This window comes from Pelodiscus sinensis, chromosome 31, assembly GCF_052426305.1.
Source record: "Pelodiscus sinensis isolate ZL-2025 chromosome 31, ASM5242630v1, whole genome shotgun sequence".
Taxonomy (NCBI): domain Eukaryota; kingdom Metazoa; phylum Chordata; order Testudines; family Trionychidae; genus Pelodiscus; species Pelodiscus sinensis.
The window spans coordinates 12568053-12589526 of NC_143082.1; the positions used below are offsets into that span (position 1 = coordinate 12568053).

The 21474-nt window shown below is 64.7% G+C and overlaps 3 protein-coding genes across 5 annotated transcripts in view; 2 read left to right on the top strand and 1 right to left on the bottom strand.

The window, feature by feature from the left end:
• Positions 1-514, bottom strand: part of RNF41 (ring finger protein 41) — a 40530-nt gene extending 40016 nt beyond the window's left edge. The window contains exon 1 of the mRNA XM_075901896.2: positions 294-514. The gene's annotated coding sequence lies outside the window, so the exon portion shown is untranslated. The remainder of the gene's footprint in view (positions 1-293) is intronic.
• Positions 515-2649: 2135 nt separating this feature from the next.
• NABP2 (nucleic acid binding protein 2) lies at positions 2650-8132 on the top strand. Of its 3 annotated transcripts, XM_006131191.5 has the most exons (8): positions 2722-2774; positions 3047-3084; positions 3935-4044; positions 4369-4507; positions 5836-5907; positions 6237-6318; positions 6650-6716; positions 6929-8132. In XM_006131191.5, the coding sequence occupies exons 3-8, from the start codon at positions 3966-3968 to the stop codon at positions 7129-7131; spliced, it is 642 nt and encodes a 213-aa protein (XP_006131253.2). In that variant the 5' UTR covers positions 2722-2774; positions 3047-3084; positions 3935-3965; the 3' UTR covers positions 7132-8132. The 3 variants fall into 3 exon arrangements, with proteins under 3 accessions (XP_006131252.2, XP_006131253.2, XP_006131254.2); XM_006131190.5 differs by lacking the exon at positions 3047-3084 and having other exon boundaries at positions 2650-2774; XM_006131192.5 differs by lacking the exons at positions 2722-2774; positions 3047-3084 and adding an exon at positions 3115-3835.
• Positions 8133-8169: 37 nt separating this feature from the next.
• SLC39A5 (solute carrier family 39 member 5) lies at positions 8170-21385 on the top strand. Its single transcript, XM_075901893.2, has 12 exons — positions 8170-8757; positions 11656-11834; positions 13708-14149; positions 14898-15120; positions 16278-16452; positions 16706-16875; positions 17980-18117; positions 18869-18947; positions 19195-19434; positions 19509-19589; positions 19691-19881; positions 20321-21385. The coding sequence occupies exons 3-12, from the start codon at positions 13728-13730 to the stop codon at positions 20471-20473; spliced, it is 1872 nt and encodes a 623-aa protein (XP_075758008.2). The 5' UTR covers positions 8170-8757; positions 11656-11834; positions 13708-13727; the 3' UTR covers positions 20474-21385.
• The last annotated feature ends 89 nt before the right edge of the window (positions 21386-21474 follow it).

Here is a 21474-nt window from a genome sequence, read left to right on the forward strand (position 1 = left end):
CCAGCCCCCAGACCCTTGCCCTGAGCCCTCCCAGCCCCTCCCCCCACAGTCCCAACTGCCCCCAACCAGCCCCCAGAACCTGCCCTGCCCCCAGCCCCCCAGCCCCTCCCAGCCCCTCCCCCCACAGTCCCAACTGCCCCCAACCAGCCCCCAGAACCTGCCCTGAGCCCTCCCAGCCCCTCCCCCCACAGTCCCAATGCCCCCAACCAGCCCCCAGCCCCTGCCCTGAGCCCTCCCAGCCCCTCCCCCCACAGTCCCAAATGCCCCCAACCTGCCCCCCAGCCCGCACGTACCGCGCCGAGCCCCGGCTCCTCGGGCTGCTCCGGGACCCTGCAGGGCTCAGAGGCGGCCGCAGCCTCCCCGGCCCCCGCCCGGCCCCGGCGCTGCGACGCAACCCCCCTCCCCGCCGGAAACACGGGGGCGCCCCGCCCGGATGCGACGCTCCAGCCGCCCGCGGGGGAGGGGGACGAGCGTTCTATGGTCGCCGGCCGCTCTACCCCGCCGGAGGGGAGGGGGGGCCGCTCTATGGTCGGCGGGCGCGCCGCCTCGGGCTCAAGAGCGGGACGGGGCGGGGCTTCGGGGCGGGGCGGGGCTTCCCTCCATGCTGGCTCCCTCCTGAGCCTATCTGCCTGTCCTGAACCCATGTGTCCGTCTGTCCCTGATCCAGTCCTCCTGGTGTCTGTCCCTCCCCCCATCTGTCTGTCCCTCCCTTAGTCCTCCCCCCATCTATCTATCCTGAACCCATGTGTCTGTCTGTCCCTGATCCTAGTCCTCCTGGTGTCTGTCCCTCCCCTTAGTCCTCCCCGCATCTGTCTGTCCTGAACCCATGCATCTGTCTGTCCCTCCCCTTAGTCCTTCCCCCATCTGTCTGTCCTGAACCCATGCATCTGTCTGTCCCTGATCCTAGTCCTCCTGGTGTCTGTCCCTCCCCTTAGTCCTCCCCGCATCTGTCTGTCCTGAACCCATGCATCTGTCTGTCCCTCCCCTTAGTCCTCCCCCCATCTGTCTGTCCTGAACCCATGCGTCTGTCTGTCCCTGATCCTAGTCCTCCTGGTGTCTGTCCCTCCCCTTAGTCCTCCCCACATCTGTCTGTCCTGAACCCATGTGTCAGTCTGTCCCTGATCCTAGTCCTCCTGGTGTCTGTCCCTCCCCATAGTCCTCCCCGCATCTGTCTGTCCTGAACCCATGCATCTGTCTGTCCCTCCCCTTAGTCCTTCCCCCATCTGTCTGTCCTGAACCCATGTGTCTGTCTGTCCCTGATCCTAATCCTCCTGGTGTCTGTCCCTCCCCTTAGTCCTCCCCACATCTGTCTGTCTTGAACCCATGTATCTGTCTGTCCCTAATCCTAGTCCTCCCTGTGTCTGTCCCTCGCCATAGTCCTCTCGGTGTTTGTCTATCCCAGCCAATGTGTGTGTGCGTGTGTCTGTCAGGCCCTGACCCTAGTTCCTCCTGGTAGAGCCATGGGCAGATACAAAATTTGTATCCAAAACGGAGCTGCGGCTATCCACACTGACATCTGCGGATGCGGATACCTGCGGCTGTAAAGCAGATGTCCGCAGATTTGCTGAGGTCTAGATACAAAATTTGTATCCGCGTCAATAGCTGCAAAAATGAACCGCGGATATCCATATTCATGCGGGTACCTTGCTATGGAATGCATGAGCCACATGAGTCCATCCATGCCAGGCCCGTACGCAGAAATTTCTGTGTGTGTGTGTGGGGGGGTGCTTTTTTGTAAATGTGGACCGCAAGGGTGTGAATGCACCCCCCAGGGTTCCCAAAGTAAGCAGGAAGATCAGCCCCACCCTTCCCCTAGTGGGCCAGAGCGTGGAGGAGGGAGGCTCGGGCGCAGTCAGTGTGCCACTCCTGCCTTTAGGGTTGCCAGATGGTTTCAACAAAAATACCAGACACACTTGACATTACATCACAATCGACATTACATCTTATTTAGAACATACTGGACATTTCTATTTTCTCAATTTGTTTCCCGAACAGATAGCTCAAATACTGGACTGTCCGGTTCAAAACCGGACAGCTGGCCACCCTATCTGCCTTCCTCGGGCCAGCAGGAGCATGCTTACTTAAGGGATCATGGGGGGGGAGGGTGTACTTTTACACCACCTCTGCATAGAGGCCTGCATGGGTTCATGTGTTTCTCTCACCCACCAAGTCTGGTCCAATAAAATATATTACGTCATGGGCCGACAACATGACAAATATGAGTGCATACCCACTTTGGGAATGTTTTTTTTTTTTTTTGTGCAGTTCTACACCATCTAATACAACAGGCCCTGCTCCATGACCAACCATGTAGGTGCCAGGCAATACACATCATGAACAGCAGTAACAATGCATGGCCAGCCATGCTGCCCCCGCATGCATGATCCATACGTGTCCAGCCGCAAGGCCATGGCATGAGCTACATATGTCGGTGCACATTAACAGAACTTATAAGAGGCAGGCACCAGGGTGTGCATGGTCCAGGCAAATCAGGGGATTCAATCTGGGCTCCTCTGCTCCGAGTGCAGGGTACATCCATCAGATGGGGGGCGAGGCAGGAAAAGCTCGCATCTCTCCCCATTGGAAAAAAGACACACACGTGCAATGGATGTTACTGTGCCTTTAATGCCTCAGAGCCAGGCCTCCCCCTGCGGTGCAATTGGCTGGCAGTGTAGCACTCTCCTGCATGTCGAAAGGCGTCCGGGCGCTGTGATTGGCTGCTCAGAACGCCGCTGGATACTTCCTGGAATGTCTGCAACCCAACGTTCCATCAGGTCAGTTTTACAGGGAAATGGGGGCGGGGGAAGGGGACCCCTGATTTCCCCTCCAGCCCTCTCCCCCCTCCAGCAGCAGCCTCCGGAGTTTTGGCAAGGGAGGCTGCAAGGACTGGAACCCCTTTGCATGTGCGCATTGCAGGGCAAGGTGCATGCACGTTGCAGAACAGCCAGGGTCCATGCACCACCGCAGCGAACCTGCACATCTGCTAAGCTGCTTCGTTGTTATTTTCTCAGTCCCCAGTCGTGTCTTTTTTTTCTCCCCCCTGCAGGAATTTCCACCAGCATGTGAACGATCTGATTCCCTGAGGTGACTTAGCCTTAACCCCCAACCCCAGGAAAATAAAGCACGTTTCTTGCATTAGTTTGACTGAAGGGGGAGGTGTTGCAATTGATACACAAAGAGAAACAGGCATTTTGTTTAACAGTGGTGTGAAATCAGGGCTGGGATGTGTACAAAAGATAAAACAACAAGGAGTCCTTTGGCATCTTAAAAACTAATACATTTATTTGGGCATCAGCTTTCGTGGGCAAAAGCCTCACTTCATTAGTGTTTCAGATCCCCATGGTTTGAGTTTCTGGTTCTGAGTTTGCAGGTTAAAAAGAAGGATGCCCCCGGTGGTTTTTAGTGTAGGTATTTTATTGTAATGAGCCAGTAAACGTTTTGCTGATTGGACCCAATTTGCAGGATGGTGATTTTTCCACAATAGCGGGATGAAATGTGGGTCCGGATGAGGGTTGCAATGCATGTGTGCAGAAGTGTGTTTTTCCCGCTACCGTCTGTCTCACGGCTACAATCGGTGCAAAAAGAAATGGATGGAATTTTACTATAGGACTCTGGACTCAGTGATAGAAATTTGCACAGAAATACGATACAGATGCACTGTTCTTGCAAGAAGCTTCAAATGCACTTGCCATTTTGTGTGCTTTCCTTTGGGAATAAATCACCAGGAGGATGTTTCATTCTGCCTACACAGCATCCCCCTAAGTAGTATTTGCTAATCTTTGGAGCTCCGTCTCAATAATAAACACTTAGCTTCTGATCTGGCACATTTGTCCATGTGAGTGCACCCTGCCTACAGTAGCCAGTACCTGCCTTTTCTGGTGTGTGTTGAGGGTCGCTTTCTTTTCAATTCGCCGTTTGATTGTGCTTTGCCCAGATAACGTGCTGGAAGCCAGAAGTTGCTCAGTATGACGACAGAGACCTGTGTGAAGGACATTAAACCCGGCTTGAAAAACTTGAACCTTATTTTTATAGTACTGGAGACAGGTGGGTACCAATGATGGGCGAGAGGGCTGGAAAATAGCTTATGAAATTCCGTGTAACTGTTGCCATCAGTTCTCAGGTGTGGCTAGATTTCACCTCCTCTCCCTGCTGCTTAGTGTTCATTTTTGAGACACCAAATTCGTGTCAAGCCTCACTCAGCTGTGCTGCCGTGGCTCGGCTCGGGGTTGTAGGATCGGGCCCTTAGACTGTGAGGCAGGGACCATTTTGTACAATGCTTTGCCTAGCCCGCAGTGGCTCACACCTCTAGATACCTCGGTATTGCCATGGAGATGCCCCACAAACCCGAGGCTTTGCTCCGTCCTGCAGGTCGGGTGACCAAGACCAAGGATGGCCACGAGGTGCGGACGTGCAAAGTAGCCGACAAAACTGGCAGCATCAACATCTCTGTGTGGGACGACGTAGGGAACCTCATTCAGCCAGGAGACATCATCCGATTGACCAAAGGGTAGGTGAGACCCTGCGGGAAGAGGGTGGAACCACTGGACCTGATCGCATTGGCTGCATGCCCCGCTCATCAGTCTAACTCTCCCACCTGCCAGCACTCGCTCGCTCCCAAGACAAGCTCATTCAGGGTTTGGTAGACCAGGCGGGAGGCTCACTGGAGTTCTCCACGGCTAAGGCTGTTCGGCTCCATGGCTTTCGTTCTCGGTGACAGCAAAGCCTCCGTTCCCGGTCACCTGTTGAGGGAGATACCGGCCTGAGCAAATAGGTCTGGTCTGCTCTGAGCTACGTACGAGCTCTGGTTTCCTACAGGATCAGGCATAGCTCCGGGATAGCCCAAATTAGCTCACTCTGCAGATGGGCTGTAGATGGGGGAGCTGGGGTTTTCTGGAGATGGCTCCCTGCCTGGCAGAAAGGCCCAATTCCTGTGGACGGAGGTTGCATTGTAGGGGCTGTGTGCGTGGGCCGGACTCTTTGTTATTTTAAATACATAAACACAATATTTTTAAAAAGCCCTGGAAAAGATCCTTCCCGCATGTGCATACACCGAGCTAATTGGACACGACTTCGGGGCAGGATTGGGCTGTCCCTGTAGCCAGCGGAGAAATCCTGGCCATGCTCAATGAAGGAAATCTCATCTCCACTCCCTGCGTATGGCAAACTATAATTATTGCTTGTCTGGGAGCGGCTTGAAAGAACAGCTCGAGCGCCCCCTGGTGGCGTAGCTCAGGGTGGTTCTTCCAGCCCACAGGGTTGTAGGAAGCAGAGTGTACATCGGAGCAGCCTTGGGGTGGCTCTCGCTTACACTGGGAGGTGACCCTGGCCAGCACCGGCAACACAAAGGAGCCTTCCCCAAGTGCGGGGCCGGGAGAATCGGAGCCCTCCCCGTTTTCTACCCACGCGCCGTGTGAAATTTCTGGACTGCAGCCGCTGGTGCAATTTAACCCTAGTGCTTGGCATTCCTAGAACTTGGAATTTGAGAGCAGCCTTCAACTTCCTGACGGGGGGTTCCAAAGAGGATGGAGAGAGGCTGTTCTCAGTAGTGACGGATGCAGAACAAGGAGCAATGGGCTCAAGTTGCAGTGGGAGAGGTCCAGGTTGGATATTAGGAAAAACTATTTCCCTAGGAGGGTGGGGAAGCGCTGGGATGGGTTCCCTAGGGAAGCAGTGGAGTCTCCATCCCTAGAGGTGTTTAAGTCTCGGCTTGAGGAAGCCCTGGCTGGGTTGATTTAGTTGGGATTGGTCCTGCCTAGGGCAGGGGGCTGGACTTGACCTTTTGAGGTCTCTTCCAGCTCTAGGATTCTATGATTCTGTGATTCCTCTTGCTTTCAGCTACGCGTCAGTTTTCAAAGGCTGCCTGACCCTCTACACGGGGCGTGGAGGAGACCTGCAGAAAATCGGAGAGTAAGGAAGGACCATCAGCGTCACGCTGGGGCCCGGGTTCCTTACAGGGCTGGGGAGGGAGAATGTTCGGGGCAGCCCCAAACTGGAGCCGTTTGCCCTGTGGGTGTTTACTCAGGAAGGGCTGGCATTTAGATCAGGAGGGGAGTCAGGACTCCTGGGTTCTGTTCCCAGCCCTGGGAGGGTGGCATGGTCTGGTGGTTAGAGCTGGGGAGACTGCATGCTTGGGGCGCTATTCCCAGCCCTGGCCTGGCATAGGGCTGAGTGCTAGAGCAGGGAGGGGGTTGGCCAGGGTCCTGGTGGCCTTGTTGACCTGCTATTTCCCTCCCTAGGTTCTGCATGGTTTACTCTGAGGTCCCGAACTTCAGCGAACCCAACCCAGAGTACGTGAACCAGCCATCCCAGAGCAAAGCTGTGAGTACCAGCCGGTTCCCAGCTGGGGGGCGGTGGGCAAAGTCTCTCCTGGGGGGCCCATCCAGCGGGGTCATCGGATTTGCTCACCTGCGGATGCCCAGCGGACATGCTGCGGCTCTGGGACCAAGCCACCAGGGCTTCCTGCTCTCGACCCTGGCGCTGGGGATGCGTTGCTGGCCCTGCTCCTGAGGAGCTGGGGGGGTGGATTTGTGTCCGGTGGAGACGTGTGGCTGTGCTGGCTGCTGCCCAGAAGCGGGCGTCTCTCTGTCCCGCGGGCGGCTGGGATCCTGCGAGATCCGGGCCCACGAGCTCTCTCTTCCCTTTCCTTCAGGCCCAGAACGACAACGCGACGCCTGCCGCTTCCCAGACCACCCCGGGCCCCTCCGCGTCATCTCCAGGTAGGGGAGCCCCCCATGGGCCATGCTAGCTCCGCAGGCCGGCTGTACCCCCATCTCTGAGCCAGGCGAGGGGAGTCCAGCGGGGGCCGGGAGTTCCTGGGTTCTCTCCCTCACTCTGAGAGGGAAGCAGGGTGCAGTGGTGAGAGCAGCGGGGGCTGGGAACCAGCTTTTGTTGTGGGTTTCCCTGTTGAATCTGTGGCTTTCGGTTTCAGCTGCCGACAACCAGAACAGCAACGGGCTGGGCGCCCCGGGTCCCAGCGGCCCCCCGCACCCGCCCAGCGTCCCAGCCCACCCCACCAGCGGCCGGATCACCAGGAGCCAGCCGAACCACCAGGGCGCGGGCTCAGCCGGGTCAGGCTCTTCCTCCAACCCCGTCAGCAACGGCAAAGAGACCCGGCGAAGCAGCAAGAGATAACGCCTCCGGGCTGGGCCCCAGCCCATGCTTGGTGCCGGCTCGCCCTGGGCCCCACAGCTGAGGCGCCGGGGCGGGGGGGGCGAGCTGCGGGGCAGGGGGGAGAGACTGTGGCCAGCCGTCGCTGGATCAGAGCCCGCGAAATCCGGAGCGTTCTGGTCGCTGCGGTCGTGGCCGTTTGAACCAGGACTGTGGCATTCTCCTGAGCAGGGGTGGGGAGGGAGGTCCCCCCCCATTTGGAAACCAGCCCTTTAGCCGCAGGGCTCGGCTCTGAAACTCAGCTGCAGCCCTGCCCCCCAGGATCTCCCTGCTCCCCCCTCGCCCCCGACCCATCTCTCTGGATTTTGCTCCTTTGGGGGCTTTTTTACAATTATCCCGACGCTTTTTAGAAAACGTTCGAAAGCCGCTTCTGGCAGGTGGGTTCAGCAGCCAGGAACATCCTTTGAAGGGTGTAACTTGGGGGCAACAGCGGGGCGCTCCGCTTCCCCCTGGGAGGGGCCCCTCTGGGCCTGGGTGCCTCCGCTGCGGCTGTGGAAGACGGAGTTTGGGGCCACGTCTCCCTTCCCCCCAGTCCAGCGGGAACCCTGGGGGCAAACGCAGGGCAAGAGAGGAGTGATGAGTTTGCCGGGGCTCAGCCCGGTTCCTAGGAGACACACGTCTCCGTCACCATGGGTCCCCCCTCCCTCTTGAAGCCCCCTTCACAGCCTGGAGCTGGAGGGGACAGCTCCCTGGACAGGCTCCCCGTGGCAGGGGCTAGATGGAGCGTTTGGGCTCCAGGCCCCTTCGGCCCGACTCTGGGCAGGAAGGGCTGTCACGGCTGCCTGCCCAGGGAAGACCCCCCCGCCCCCCCCAGCAGGATCGGGCCCGCTGGTTTGGAGAATGCTCTGCTCCCAGCCGCCCCCCCTTGTCTCCATTAAGCCCCCCCTTTCCTTGTCCCCCCTGAGCTGAGTGTCAGACGTGCCCAGGCCTGCGTTGGAATAAAGACCGTGCCCCCCCCCCCCTCCGCCTGCCGCGTGGTCACTTGTTCGGACCCCTGAGCCCATCGCCAGTTCTGGCATCCGACTCCAGCCCCACAGCAGCTTGTTGGGGCTGAGAGGAACCCCCCTTCCCCATCCAACCCCGGCTCTGTGTGTCGGCAGCAGCCGGGCCCTGTGGATGCTACCAGCCCGAGGCCTCGTAATTCCCCCCTGGGCCCCTCCCCGGGGCACGATTCCCGCTGCCGGGGGCAAGCGCTAAATGGGCCCAAAATGCAAAGGGAGGTGGCGGGGCCCCCTGGGCAGGGGGCTGCAGGAGACCTGGTTCGTGGGGCCCCTGCCCCAGCTCTGCCCCTGACTGGTGGGGTAACCCCGAAGCTCTGGGCTGGGGTCCGCACCCACGCGCCAGGCCCCGGCTCCTGCCACGTGACGATGCCAGCCGGGGTCTGTGCAGGGCTGCGCCGTGGGAGGCTGATGGGGCAGGAAACCCACAGGGGACTCGCCCTTCCAGGCTCCTCCCTCGCCCTCAGCCAGGCCCCATTGGGTGGCGGGGGGGGGAAGGGGCTGGGCTTCGGGGAGACCTGCCTGACCCTTGCCCCTCAGGTACCGCAGCAGCCAGACTAGGCAAAAGGGCAGGACTGGGACGCTGCTCCAGGTAAGTGCGTTTCCTTCCCCTGCTTTTTGGGGGGGGGAGCAGAGACTGCCATGGAGCAGTGCTGAGTCCTGCCAGACAAGAACCAGCCCCTCCAAGGCTGCCCCCCGCCAAGCAAACCGAAGGGGGCTGCAGCCGGCACAGCTGCCCACTGGCGCCAGTCTTTTTAGCTGGTGGTTTGGGGTCAGGGGAGGCGGCCGGCACCCACCTGCGGCCAGTCGCAGCCCTCTGGGCGGGCGTGGGAACAGCTCCAGGCGGGTTTCCCAGAGGCCGGATGCAGCTGGCTGCTCCTGGTACGTTTGTACAGCCCCAGGCGCATTCTGGCCCTGCACCAGGGTGGGAGGGGGGGGGATGCCAGCAGGGCCTGGATCTGCCAGGCACATCCCCGCAAAGCCAGCCGGCGCCCAAGCGGCAGAGAGAGCAGGTTTGGACGGCCACGGGGAGGACGGGCGTGGGACTCTCTCCCTCCGGACCGGCTTCGGCCAGGCACGGCTCCTGGGGCTGGGAACGGGGAGGGGTCCAGGCGGCCGTCAAGCACGTGAGGGGACAGAGCCAGCTCCTGGAGTCATGGGAACCTCAGGCATTTCTAGCCCTGCAGCGGGCGGGCGGGAGGAAACCGCTTGGCACCTGAGTCCCGCCCACACCCCATCGACACCTCCCCCTCCCACCCTGGCCTTGAGGAGTCCGTCTGCAAAACACGGTGTCTAGGCGGGGGCCGCCCGCTCACAGTTGGGGCTGGCACTGTGGAAATATAAAACAATCTCCCTGTTCCCACGATGCTGGGGGGGGGGGTTAACCCCTTGATACCCGGGATGCAACCGTCACTCATCCGGCCAGGATCGAGCTGGCCCCCCCTCCCCGGCTGGTTTCCAGGCTGGCAGGGGCCAGTTTGCTCTCAAAGCGCTTTGCTAAGCGGAGGAATGTGGCTCTTCCCGTGGGCTTTGATCAGGCAAAGCTCCTGCTGCGGTTGATCCCTGTTTGTGCACCAGCTCCCCCAGGCTTTGGCACAGGCCCCCATGGTGCACGTGTGTTGTGCCACTGGGCATTACCTTGTGCGTGTGACAGTAGCGGCGGGGGCCCACCACGGACACGCGGGGGCCCACCACGGACACGCGGGGGCCCACCACGGACACGCGGTGGCCCGGTGAGCCAGCCCAAAATAAACCAGGCAGACGCAGGATGGGGTCTTGCTGTCTTTGTCGGATGGATGGGGAAACTGAGGCACGGGGCGATACTGTGCCGGCTGAGGACACGGTGGGGAGCTGGCAGTGGAGTGGGCGGCCTGAACCCAGCGCTGAACCCTTGTCCGGGGCCTGAAACCAGAGCATTTCAGTAGAAACGCCCCCAGGACTGGCTAGTGGCATCTGGGGTGTGAGCAAACAAACCCAGCTGCACCCGGCCGTTAAATAGTTTGGCTGCAGCTGTGCCCAATCCAAAAGCAGCATTGCCTAGTGGGCAGCGTGTGGCCCCAGCCCTTGGAAGAGCTGGTTGTTGGCCCGGCCCTGTGCTCGTTCCCTGCCTCAGTTTCCCCATCTCTGAGCTGGGGCAACGCTCCCACCTTTGCACAGTGCGCGGCGAGTAAGAGAAGGGCCGCACGTGCAGTTATTACAACTCGGAGGGGTCTATGCTGAATGTGACACGGTGGGGGGGGGGCACATCTTTGCTGAAGCAACACTTGCTGGAGGAGGGGTCGGGGCCATGGGGCCTGCCCTAGATATTGTGCATGCAGCCAAGCGGCTTGATCTTTGCCCTGGAATCTTTCGAGGGCAGGAGGGGCACAGACGGGAGAGGGATTCGAGATGCCGAGTTTCTGGATCTGTGTTATAAGGCGGCCTCCCCAGCCCTCCCCCCAGGGCCCTTCTCAGCGCCTGACCCTTGATCTCTCCTGCTGGTGGGGTGATAAAGGGGGGGGGGTGCAGTCACATGGGTCACACCAGCAAGCTCCAACCCCCCTCCCCAGCTGGAAATGGGACTCAGCTGCCATGGCCCCCACCAGCCGGCACTGCAGCTGCCGGGTTTGGCACAGGGCTGGCCCAGCAGGTGCGGGGGGGGGGGGGGGGGGGCAGAGACAGGCCTGGGCTTTAGGTCTGAATGATCAGGCGGGTAAAACATTAACTGCACCAACAAAGCCACCTGGGCTTGCAAACCTGGCTGCCAAGGACACGTGCTGCTCCCCCTCCCCCTCCCCCCCCCAGCATAAGAGCTTCTACCCCTTCCCCAGCATCCTCACCCCATCGTGCCTCGGCCTGTCCCAGCATCATGGGGCTCTGCTGTGCCGAATGGGCCTGCTGCCCCTGGAAATGCAGCCAGCTCTGGGGTGGAGCGTGGCAGCTCACAGCAACTCTGGAGAAGGGAAGGGGAACCCAGGGTCTGCTGGAGCTGGTAACAGCCCAGACCAAGGCCGGGGGCATTTTAATAACCCCAAGCCACCCGGCCCTCCCAAAGCCGGGGGGGGGCTCCGTCAGCGCAACACCCCCAGCATGCCGGGTGGGGAGGACACCCCGCAGGAAACCCGCGCAGCAGCAGGCCGTTGAACTGGAGTTCTCCCAGGGGAGTGGGGCTCTCGTCTGTGAGACCAGGCACTGCAGCACGAGGGGGGCTCAGACCCAGATGTTGGGGGGTGAGGGACCCAGGAACCCCAGCTTGGGGCGTTGGGGGTGGAGCAGCGACCAATCGGAACGCCGAGGACGATCTGACCCAGCAGGTCCTTTCCTGTGCTGCAGTGTGGGGGGGGGAAGGAAGCTCGACACCCCCCCGACCAGCCAGAGGGCGGGGGCTGGGCTCCATGCTGCTGTGATCACCCCAGTTCCCCCCACCCTGCCATGCCCGGCCTGCACCCCCTGGAGCCCAGCCGGGTCAAAGGGCCAGCAGGCTAACGGCCCATCTCCCCTTCCCTGCCAGGATCCGCACAGCCCCACCCCCGCGCCGCCGCACAGGGGCCAGCCCCGGCTGCCTGGCGGGGAGTGTCAAGGCCGCCAAGCAGGGAAAATCGCACCTTCACCCGGCCCCGATCGCGCCCCGCCCACTCGGGAGGCCGATAAACAGCACAGAGCCCGGCAGCGGGGCCGGCGGCTGCTCAGGTAGGTGCCGGGCGCCCTTCCCCCCAGGCTGTTCTGTGCTAACCTGCCAGAGGGCTCAGTTCCCTCCTGCCCACGAGGGCGGCTCACGCCCTGACGCAGGAGAGTGGGTAGTCCGGTCGCCCTCTCCCATCCAGCCCTCCCGCCCCGGACTCGGCCCAGGGCCCTAGTGGTGTAGGGCAGGGCTCCCTGCTCCGGTGGCAGCATGAGGCCACCACTCGTTACGCCAGGTGCTGTACAAACCTACCACAAAGCGAGAACACTGGGCCGGGGGCAGCCCTGGGGAACGAGGTGCCAATCGCAGCCGCTGGGAGCGCTGAGGGTGCGTTGGTGGATCTGTTTGCCCAGCTGTGGCACAAGGGGGGCTGGGCCGTGCACACAATACAGCGGGGAGTTCCGCAGGTCTGGCCCATGGAAAAACCCAGGTTCCCTTCATGCCTCCCTGGGGCAAGGGGCAGTTCCCTGGCCCAAAGGCCCCTCGGCCAGCTGGGCACAGCCGTCGGACTGGCTTTTGATGGGCTTGAGTCCAGGGGGAGCCAGGAGGGGCAGGACTCAGGGTACATGGTTACACACGCAGCAGCGGGGCACCGGCAGAGCTGGGCCTAAGCCAGGCGCTCGGAGCCGCCGTGTCACTCGGTCAGTGCACACTCCTCAGCCACTGCCACGCCTGCGTCAAATCACCAGCCCAGCTCCCTCTCCGCTGGCGGCTCCGGCTGGCCAGCTCGTTCACGCAGGGAGCTCCCTGCGTTTGCTGCCTTCCAGGCAAGGCCCTGCCCTGGGACCCCGCGGCCCTGCCCCACGACTGCACCTGCTTCACTGCGGGACAACCCCTACCCCAGCCAAGTCCGGGTCCTCGGGGAACAGCCAGCAGCAGGTGGGTTCTGCCTGAGGTTGTTTTCAGGGCTGTTCAGACACCCCTCCCCCCCCGCCTCATCCTGGCGGGAGCTGCAACTCCTGCTCCCTGCCTCAGTTTCCCCACCCTAGCCAGACTCTCAGCTTCCCCCGCTGGGTGGATTGAAAAAGACTCGGACCTCAGTCACTAATGTTTTAACTGTCCCGGGACAGTTGAAGCAGCAAATTCTCCCCCCGCCTCATCCTGGAGGGAGCTGCAACTCCTGCTCCCTGCCTCAGTTTCCCCACCCTAGGCGGACTCTCAGCTTCCCCCGCTGGATGGATTGGAAAAGACTCGGACCTCAGTTTAAACTGTCCTGGGCCAGTTGAAGCAGCAAATCCCCCCCTCCCCCTGCCTCACCCTATGGAGCTGCCCAGATGCAGAGCAAGAGCGAATCACAGCCCCAAACAGCTCACTAGGCAAAGGGTAGGAGGGGAAACTGAGGCACAGGACAAGGCTGGGACCTGTCTGCTGGGACCCAGCAGGCCAGAGCCCTGCTCTCCTGCGTCCCAGGGTTGGGCTGGGCTCACTGCATCCCCCTGCCGCAGGCAGACAAGGCGTGGGCATGAACTGCGGGTTCCCACCAGTTCTCCCCCAGGACACGGACAGTCCGGCTGCCCCAGCCCCAGCTGGTCTGAGCGGAGGTGGCTGGCGCGAGGGGCCACGTGCGGGCGTTGTAAGCGGGAGGCAGCCGGGGCGCGACGCTTACCAGGCCCGAGGGCGGGCGGGAGGGGCCAGAGGGGTTTCTTTGGCTTGATTCGGCCCCATTGCCCAGAGCCCAGGTGTGTGACTGCCGGGGGCTGCCCAGGCCAGGGGCTGCCAGCTGCCCCCCCCAGCCACGTGGTAGAACAGGCTGCATGGGAGAGGCCCATTTACGCCCCAGCTCTGCCCCCCCGCCAGCTGACCTCTGTGAGGGGGCACCCCCCCCCGCACCTGGCCAGGTGAGACCCAGCTGACGGTTCCTCTCCCCCTCCCCCACCGCAGCACCAGGCTCAGCCCCGCAGATGGGGGCGCGGCAGCCGTGGCTCCTGCTGGCTGGACTCTGGGTCGCTGCCCTCCTGCCGCCGGGCCGGTGCCGCCCCCCGTCCCCAGGACCCCTCCAGGCCCTGCCCGCCTCAGGGGGGGCCCCGCTGCAGGACGCGGAGCAGGAGCAAGGCCACTACCTGCAGCAGCTCTTCGGGCTCTACGGGCAGAGCGGCACCTTGTCCTTCGAGGGGCTCACCCGCCTGCTGCGCAGCCTGGGGCTGGGCCGGGTGCAGGTGGTGCAGATGGAGCACGAGGCGCTGGGCCACGGGCACGTCAGCCACCTGGACGTCCTGGAGGTGCAGGGCCAGCAGCACCGGCACCGGCACTCGGCCCTGGAGCACCTGGGGCAGCAGCCGCCAGGCCCGGGCCCCGAGGGGCAGAGAGAAAACAGCACGGCCAGGTACCCAGCGCCGGCGCCCCTCCCCCCCCCGCCCCGCAGCCCCCCCGCCCAGCCCCCCGCTGGCACCCAGCCCCCCCGCCCCGCAGCCCCCTGCTGGTGCCCCTCCCCCCCCGCCCCGCAGCCCCCCCGCCCGGCCCCCTGCTGGCGCCCCCCCCGCCCCCTCACCCCCCCCCCCCCCGCCCCCCCCTGCTAGTGCCCCTCACCCCTGCCCAGCCCCCCCGCCCATCCCCCTGCTGGCGCCCCTCACCCCCGCCCCGCAGCCCCCCCACCCAGCCCCCTGCTGGCGCCCAGCCCCCTGCTAGTGCCCCTCCCCCCCCGCCCCGCCCCCTGCTGGTGCCCTTCACCCCCAGCCCAGCCCCCTCCAGCCCTGCTGCTGACGCCCCTCACTCCCGCAGCCCCACTAGTGCCCCTCATCCCTGCCCCACAGCCCCCCCCCCAGCCCTTCCAATACCCCTCAGCCCCACAGCCACCTCCACCCCTTCGGCATCCCCCCCAGCCCTGCCAGTGCCTCTCACTCCCACCCCGTAGCCCCTGCCAGCCCAGCCCTGGGCTCCCCCGACTCCTGATCCACAGCCCCCTGCCAGCCTCGTCTTGTTCTATTCCCCACCCCCAGCTCTGCCGATCCCTCTCAAATCCTGCCCCCCCCAACACTAGTCCTGCCACTGCCGGTCAGTCCCACCCCACGGCCTGTGCAGGCCCCGAACGCACGAGCCACTGGGAGCTAGGACCTGGTTTTTGTCTCTTTCAGGCCGGGATCCCCTGAGAGGACGCAGCCGCCACAGGGCACCCCGGCCCCCACGGGCCCAGCCGCCTCCAGGGGCACCCGCCCGCCTTTGGACGTGGCTGGGCCCAGCACCACGTGCGCCCCAGGGCACCCTGGGGGCAGCAGAGACCCTGACGCGCCCCCGCTGAGCCTGCTGGAGAGGGTGCTGGCCTTGGAGCACTCCGTCGCCGACCACCTGCACGAGGACGTGAGGCGGGGAGGTTCTCAGCCCCCCCGGCTCTCCGGGGTCCCGGCCGGTTCCCTACAGGGGAGGGGCTGGGGGGAGGCCCCCAGCCTCAGGCAGGGGAGGCTGCTGGGGGGCGAGGGAGTTTAGTGCTGACCAGCCTGGTTCCCTGCATGCCAGCAGGGCTAGTGCAGCTCTAACCACTAGACCCCAAGTCCCTCCTGGTGCCAGGGTGGGAACCCTGGTATCCCAACACCCCCCCCCCCCCCGGCCAGGAATGGAACCCAGGTGGCCCTGCGCCCCCCCCCCCATGCCAGGAAGGGAACCCAGTGTCCCTGCGCCCCCCCCCAGTGCCAGCCCCCCTCCCCCCCCCCATGTGCCCCCCCCCCCCATGCCAGGAAGGGAACCCAGGTGACCCTGCGCGCCCCCCCCATGCCAGGAAGGGAACCCAGCGTCCCTGCGCCCCCCCCCCAGTGCCAGGAATGGAACCCAGGTGACCCTGCGCCCCCCCCCAGTGCCAGGAAGGGAACCCAGGTGACCCTGCGCCCCCCCCCAGTGCCAGGAATGGAACCCAGGTGACCCTGCACCCCCCCCCCATGCCAGGAAGGGAACCCAGCGTCCCTGCGCCCCCCCCCCCATGCCAGGAATGGAACCCAGGTGGCCCTGCGCCCCCCCCCCCCATGCCAGGAAGGGAACCCAGCGTCCCTGCGCCCCCTCCCCCCCCAGTGCCAGGAAGGGAACCCAGGTGACCCTGCGCCCCCCCCCCCAGTGCCAGGAATGGAACCCAGGTGACCCTGCGCCCAGCCCCCCCCCCATGCCAGGAAGGGAACCCAGCGTCCCTGCGCCCCCCCCCCCAGTGCCAGGAATGGAACCCAGGTGACCCTGCGCCCCCCCCCCAGTGCCAGGAATGGAACCCAGGTGTCCCTGCCCCCCCCCCCCCCAATGCCAGGAAGGGAACCCAGCGTCCCTGCGCCCCCCCCCCAGTGCCAGGAAGGGAACCCAGCGTCCCTGCGCCCCCCCCCCCAGTGCCAGGAAGGGAACCCAGCGTCCCTGCGCCCCAGGCCTCTGTTCAGGTTACCAGGCAGTCGCAGCGTCACAACAATCTGGGGCTTGGGATGGCAGCTGGGTCCCCCCTTGCCCAGGGCGGGGGGGTCGCTAACCCCCCGCTCCTCCCTTCCCAGTGTCTCAACGTGACGCAGCTGCTGGTGAACTTCGGGCTGAACTCGGTCTCCACGATCACGCCCGAGCAGTTCACGCTGCTGTGCCCGGCCCTGCTGTACCAGATCGACAGCCGGGTCTGCATCCGCCACGATGACCACCTGGCGCCGGAGCCCCTGGGGGGGGCGCTGTGGCCAGGTAAAGCCCTCCCCCTGCCTGGGTGGGGTGCGAACGCTGCCCTTCCCCTCCACCTGCCAGTCTCCCAGGGCCGTGGGAAGGGGCAGCCATCCAAGAGGGGAAACCGAGGCCCAGAGCGGGGCGCTGACAGGCTCTGGGAGCAAGGTGGGGCACCAAGCCCAGCCCCTGCATCCCCGTGGCCTCTCCTCGGGCCAAGGCATTTTCCTGCCCCCCCCCCAGACCTCCCACCTGCCTCCCCCACTTCCTCTTGCAGGTCTGGGCTGGGGCTTCCTGGCCGTCACGCTGATCAGCCTGCCCTCGGTGCTGGCCATCCTCCTGGTGCCCTGCCTGGGGCGCCGCCCCGCCAGCCTGCTGCTGGCCTTCCTGGTGGCCCTGGCCGTGGGGACGCTGTGTGGGGATGCACTGCTGCACCTGTGGCCACACGTACGTACTGGCCCGAACACCTGGGGCCGAGGCGGGCCAGGGACGCCCCCCCCCCCCACACACAGGGGGATGGGCCAGGGACACGCCCCCCCACATACACGCAGAGGGATGGGCCAGGGACATGCCCCCCCCCACACACGCAGGGGGATGGGCCAGGGACATGCCCCCCCCCACACACGCAGGGGGATGGGCCACGGACATGCCCCCCCCACACACGCTGGGGGATGGGCCAGGGACACGCCCCCCCCACATACACGCAGGGGGATGGGCCAGGGACACGCCCCCCCCACATACACGCAGGGGGATGGGCCAGGGACGGCCCCCCCCCCACACAGGGGGATGGGCCAGGGACACGCCCCCCCACATACACGCAGAGGGATGGGCCAGGGACATGCCCCCCCCCACACACACAGGGGGATGGGCCAGGGACACGCCCCCCCACATACACGCAGAGGGATGGGCCAGGGACATGCCCCCCCCCCACACACGCAGGGGGATGGGCCAGGGACATGCCCCCCCCCACACACGCAGGGGGATGGGCCAGGGACACGCCCCCCCACATACACGCAGGGGGATGGGCCAGGGACACGCCCCCCACATACATGCAGGGGGATGGGCCAGGGACACGCCCCCCCACATACACGTAGGGGGATGGGCCAGGGACACGCCCCCCCACATACACGTAGGGGGATGGGCCAGGGACACGCCCCCCCACATACACGCAGGGGGATGGGCCAGGGACACGCCCCCCCACATACACACGCAGGGGGATGGGCCAGGGACACGCCCCCCCCCCCATACACACGCAGGGGGATGGGCCAGGGACACGCCCCCCCACATACACGCAGGGGGATGGGCCAGGGACACGCCCCCCCACATACACGCAGGGGGATGGGCCAGGGACCCCCCCTCACACACACGCAGGGGGATGGGCCAGGGACACCCCCCAAAGGGTATCAGGGACCCCACCCATGCATGCAGGGGGACACAAGCTGTGCTGTAGCTCCATCAAACAGCCCCCTGTCCACCCTGGGACCTGGGCAGCTTCCTGTCCCCCCAGCCATGCAGGATCTACCCTGGGCTCCCCCTCCCCTCCGTGTTTAGGCCCAAGGGAGGCACCACCAGACGCAGCTGGAGCAGCAGGACTCGGTGCTGAAGGGGCTGTCGGTCCTGGGGGGCATTTACCTCCTGTTCCTCGTCGAGCACGTCCTGGGGACGCTGAAGCGGAGCCGGAGCCGTCGGGTAGGAGCTGCCAGCTCATTGGGTCGCCCTGGGGCCGGGAGCCGCCAAGGGCAGGGGGCTGCCGGCCGGGTCCTGGTACCGCTCGGGTGCTGCAGGCCCCTGGCAGAGTTCTCAAGGGCTGGAGCGCTGGCCCCGGTGCCTGACTGAAGTGGCTACGTGGTGACTGCGCATCTGGGTCCCGCTGCTGCAGCACGTGAGCGTGGGGCCTGTTGGGAGCCCGGCCCGGCCCCGGGCTGGCTGTGAGCGTGGGGCCCATCTGGCGCCCGTCCCGGCCCCGGGCTGGCTGTGAGCGTGGGGTCCGGCGCCCGTCCCAGCCCCGGGCTGGCTGTGAGCGTGGGGCCCGTCGGGCGCCCGGCCCGGCCCTGGGTTGGCTGTGAGCGTGGGGTCCGTCTGGCGCCCGGCCCGGCCCTGGGTTGGCGGTGAGCGTGGGGCCCGTCGGGCGCCCGTCCCGGCCCCGGGCTGGCTGTGAGCATGGGGCCCGTCGGGCGCCCGTCCCCGTCCCGGGCTGGCTGTGAGCGTGGGGTCCGGCGCCCGTCCCGGCCCTGGGCTGGGTCTGGGCGTCAGGTTGACCAGCCTCCCTGGGAGGAGCAGCCGGCCATTCCAACACAGCCCATGGGTCTGTATCCAGGGTGCTGGTGGCCCTAGACACGCCCAGTTTGTGCCTGTCTAGGGTAGCACATGAGCCCCCGAGCCAGCCGGGCTCTGGCCCCTCGAGCAGTTCTCATCTCTGGCCACTTGTCTCCCACCTCAGCGCCGGAGCCCCGGGAGCCCCTCTCTGGCTGCAGACGGGAGCCGCGGCTTGACCCTGCGGGCGCTGGCTCCTTCCCAAGGTGGGTCTCACTCCCCCAGCCCGTGCTCCTGCCCCGCTCCCCACGGCGCCCCCTGCTGGGCACGGCCTGCGCGGAGGCAGCTGTGTGGGCCGCCGGCACTCTCAGCTCTTTGCATGGAGCTGCTTGGCCTTCCCCACTCCCCGTGGGCGCCTCGGTGCCCTCCCCGCAGCCTGGTCCCAACCCTGGCCCCCTCGCCCCAGCCTCTGCCCCGGGGGGCTGCTCCCAGCCTGAGGCTGCTCTTTCGAAGGTGCAGAAGCGGAATCGCAGAGTCTGACGACCCCGGAGCTGGGAGCCCCAGGGCTGGGCAGTAACAGCCCCGGCCAGGCAGAGGAGGGGGGCAGGCGGCCAGCGCCCCACGTGGACGGACAGACGGAGGAGCAGTGCCACCACGGACACTCACACGGCCTGGGCGCCGGCGTAGCCGACACAGCCTGGATGGTGATCCTGGGGGACGGGATACACAACCTGACGGACGGGCTGGCCATCGGTAAGTGGGCGGGGGCAGCCTGGGGTAGTTGGGCACCGGTTCCCTCGTGCCCATCAGCTGCTCTTTTCCCGCAGGGGCTGCGTTTTCCGACGGCGTCTCCAGCGGCCTGAGCACCACAGTGGCCGTATTCTGCCACGAGCTCCCCCACGAGCTTGGTGAGGCCCCTACCTGCGGGGGAAGGGCCCCTACAAGCCACGCCGGCCGTGGCGTCGGCCTGGCATCCCAAGGGCTCTCACCCTCCCCCTCTCTCCGGCAGGCGACGTGGCCGCGCTGCTGCAGGCTGGCGTGCCAATCAGAACGGTGCTTCTCTCCAACCTCCTCTCGGCCTGCCTGGCCTACTTAGGCGTGGCGGTGGGCACGGTGGTCAGCCAGGCCACCGCACAAGTCACCCCCTGGATCTTTTCCAGCACTGCCGGCATCTTCCTCTACGTGGCACTCGTGGACATGGTAAGGGGCTTGGCCAGGCCGGCACAAAGCCAGCGAGGCGGCAGGTGAGCGGAGACCGTACGCCGGGCACCGCGGTGTCCCCCGTCCCCGTGCCTCTCGTCTCTGGTTGGCGACATAGGTTGGAAGGTCTTCGGTGCAGGGGCTGGGTTGGCCCAGTCTGTCCTGCCCTGGGCTGGGGCCGGCGGGGATCCAAATAATACCCAGTCACGAGCGCAGGGCAGGAGCCAACTCGTAGAGAGAAATCTCCAGGTGGGACCATTCTAAGGGGTTTGCTATGGCTGGAGATCAGCTCCCCCCAGCATCACCCTCAAGGTTCTTTAGGCTCCTGGGGCAGAGGCAGGCCTGCAGATACCCCGGCGTATCCCCTCCCTGGCTGGGACGTCCGGCCTGTCCTGCTTTGCTGGAGCTCTTGACCACAGGCTGCTCCCTTTCCCCGCAGCTGCCCGAGATGCTGCGGCCAAGTTCCAGCAGGAGCAGGCAGGGACCCGTGACGTACTTCGCCCTCCAGAACCTGGGCTTCCTTGTGGGAGCAGCCGTCATGCTGTGCATCGCCCTCTTCGAAGACGAGCTGAGCTTCCACGTGGCTCTCTGAGGCGGTGGAGCCCAGAGCCGGCTCAGTCGCCGAAGGCGGCCGGGACGGAGGCCGAGGGGAGGGGATTGCTCCGGCCGAGCGTGAGCGCCCGTCTTTCTGAAGCCCGAACTCCTCAAGCACCTTTGCGAGGCAGAGATGGGATCGTGGGAACCCCCGGCCTGGCCTGAGCTCCCCGGCCTCCGCTGTGCAGCTGAAAAAGGGGAAGTGGGCAGGCACATGGTTCAGAGAACAACCCCCTCCCAGGGCCGCCCCCCACCTCTCCCGGGGGCAAGCACGGTTCCTACCATGCTGGGGCATTTTGCTGCTCCGTACAGGGAAGCCAGCACATGGCCAGCAAAATCTCTGGACACCTTTCCAAAATACAAGCCCGCTTCAGCGAGGACACGGCCGCTCGGCATTCACCGAGCTTTCGGCACGGCACGGGCACAAGGCCCGGCCAACACTAGCCCAACAGCTTTGAAGCAACGTGGGCCCCATGTGGCCCGAACACCTCCCGGATCCGTGGGTGATTTGGGGTGACAGTATAGGGGCAGAGCAGGTTCGGAGAGGGGGAAGCACTGCCAGCAAAGGGCGGGACAGCTCTGTGCCCCATGTCCATCGCCAGATGTTGATCCAGGGACTCTTACCTTTGCCGTTGTCCAAAGACAAGCGGCAGCCTGCGTTCCGTTCCGCGCCACTGCCTGGAATCGACCCGATGGCTAATGGTTTCACGGAACACAGCGACGTCGCCCGCGCCTGCCCAATAACGCTGCCTCGGTGAGTTTCGGCTGCGAGTTCCACGGGCAGCCCAGTTCCCCCGCCTCGCCTCTACCAATAGCTTCTGTAAGGACTAAATCCAGTTTAACTGGGCTCGGCTGCTGGCTTCTTGGGAGAACCTGGCCACATCACCCCTTCCCCGTGCCTCAGTTTCCCCATCTGTAAAACAGACCCGCGTTCCTTGGACACCTCTGCCTGAAAAGCCCTGCAGGAGAGCGAGGAACGGGCATTACTGGACACCGGGC

Coding starts and splice junctions, on each gene's coding strand:
- SLC39A5 (XM_075901893.2), top strand. CDS start 13,728: ATGGGGGCGCGGCAGCCGTGGCTCCTGCTGGCTGGACTCTGGGTCGCT. Junction 15,121..16,277: donor CCGACCACCTGCACGAGGAC/GTGAGGCGGGGA, acceptor CTCCCTTCCCAG/TGTCTCAACGTGACGCAGCT. Junction 19,882..20,320: donor ACGTGGCACTCGTGGACATG/GTAAGGGGCTTG, acceptor CTTTCCCCGCAG/CTGCCCGAGATGCTGCGGCC.
- NABP2 (XM_006131190.5), top strand. CDS start 3,966: ATGACGACAGAGACCTGTGTGAAGGACATTAAACCCGGCTTGAAAAAC. Junction 4,045..4,368: donor TTTTATAGTACTGGAGACAG/GTGGGTACCAAT, acceptor TCCGTCCTGCAG/GTCGGGTGACCAAGACCAAG. Junction 6,319..6,649: donor AGCCATCCCAGAGCAAAGCT/GTGAGTACCAGC, acceptor CCTTTCCTTCAG/GCCCAGAACGACAACGCGAC.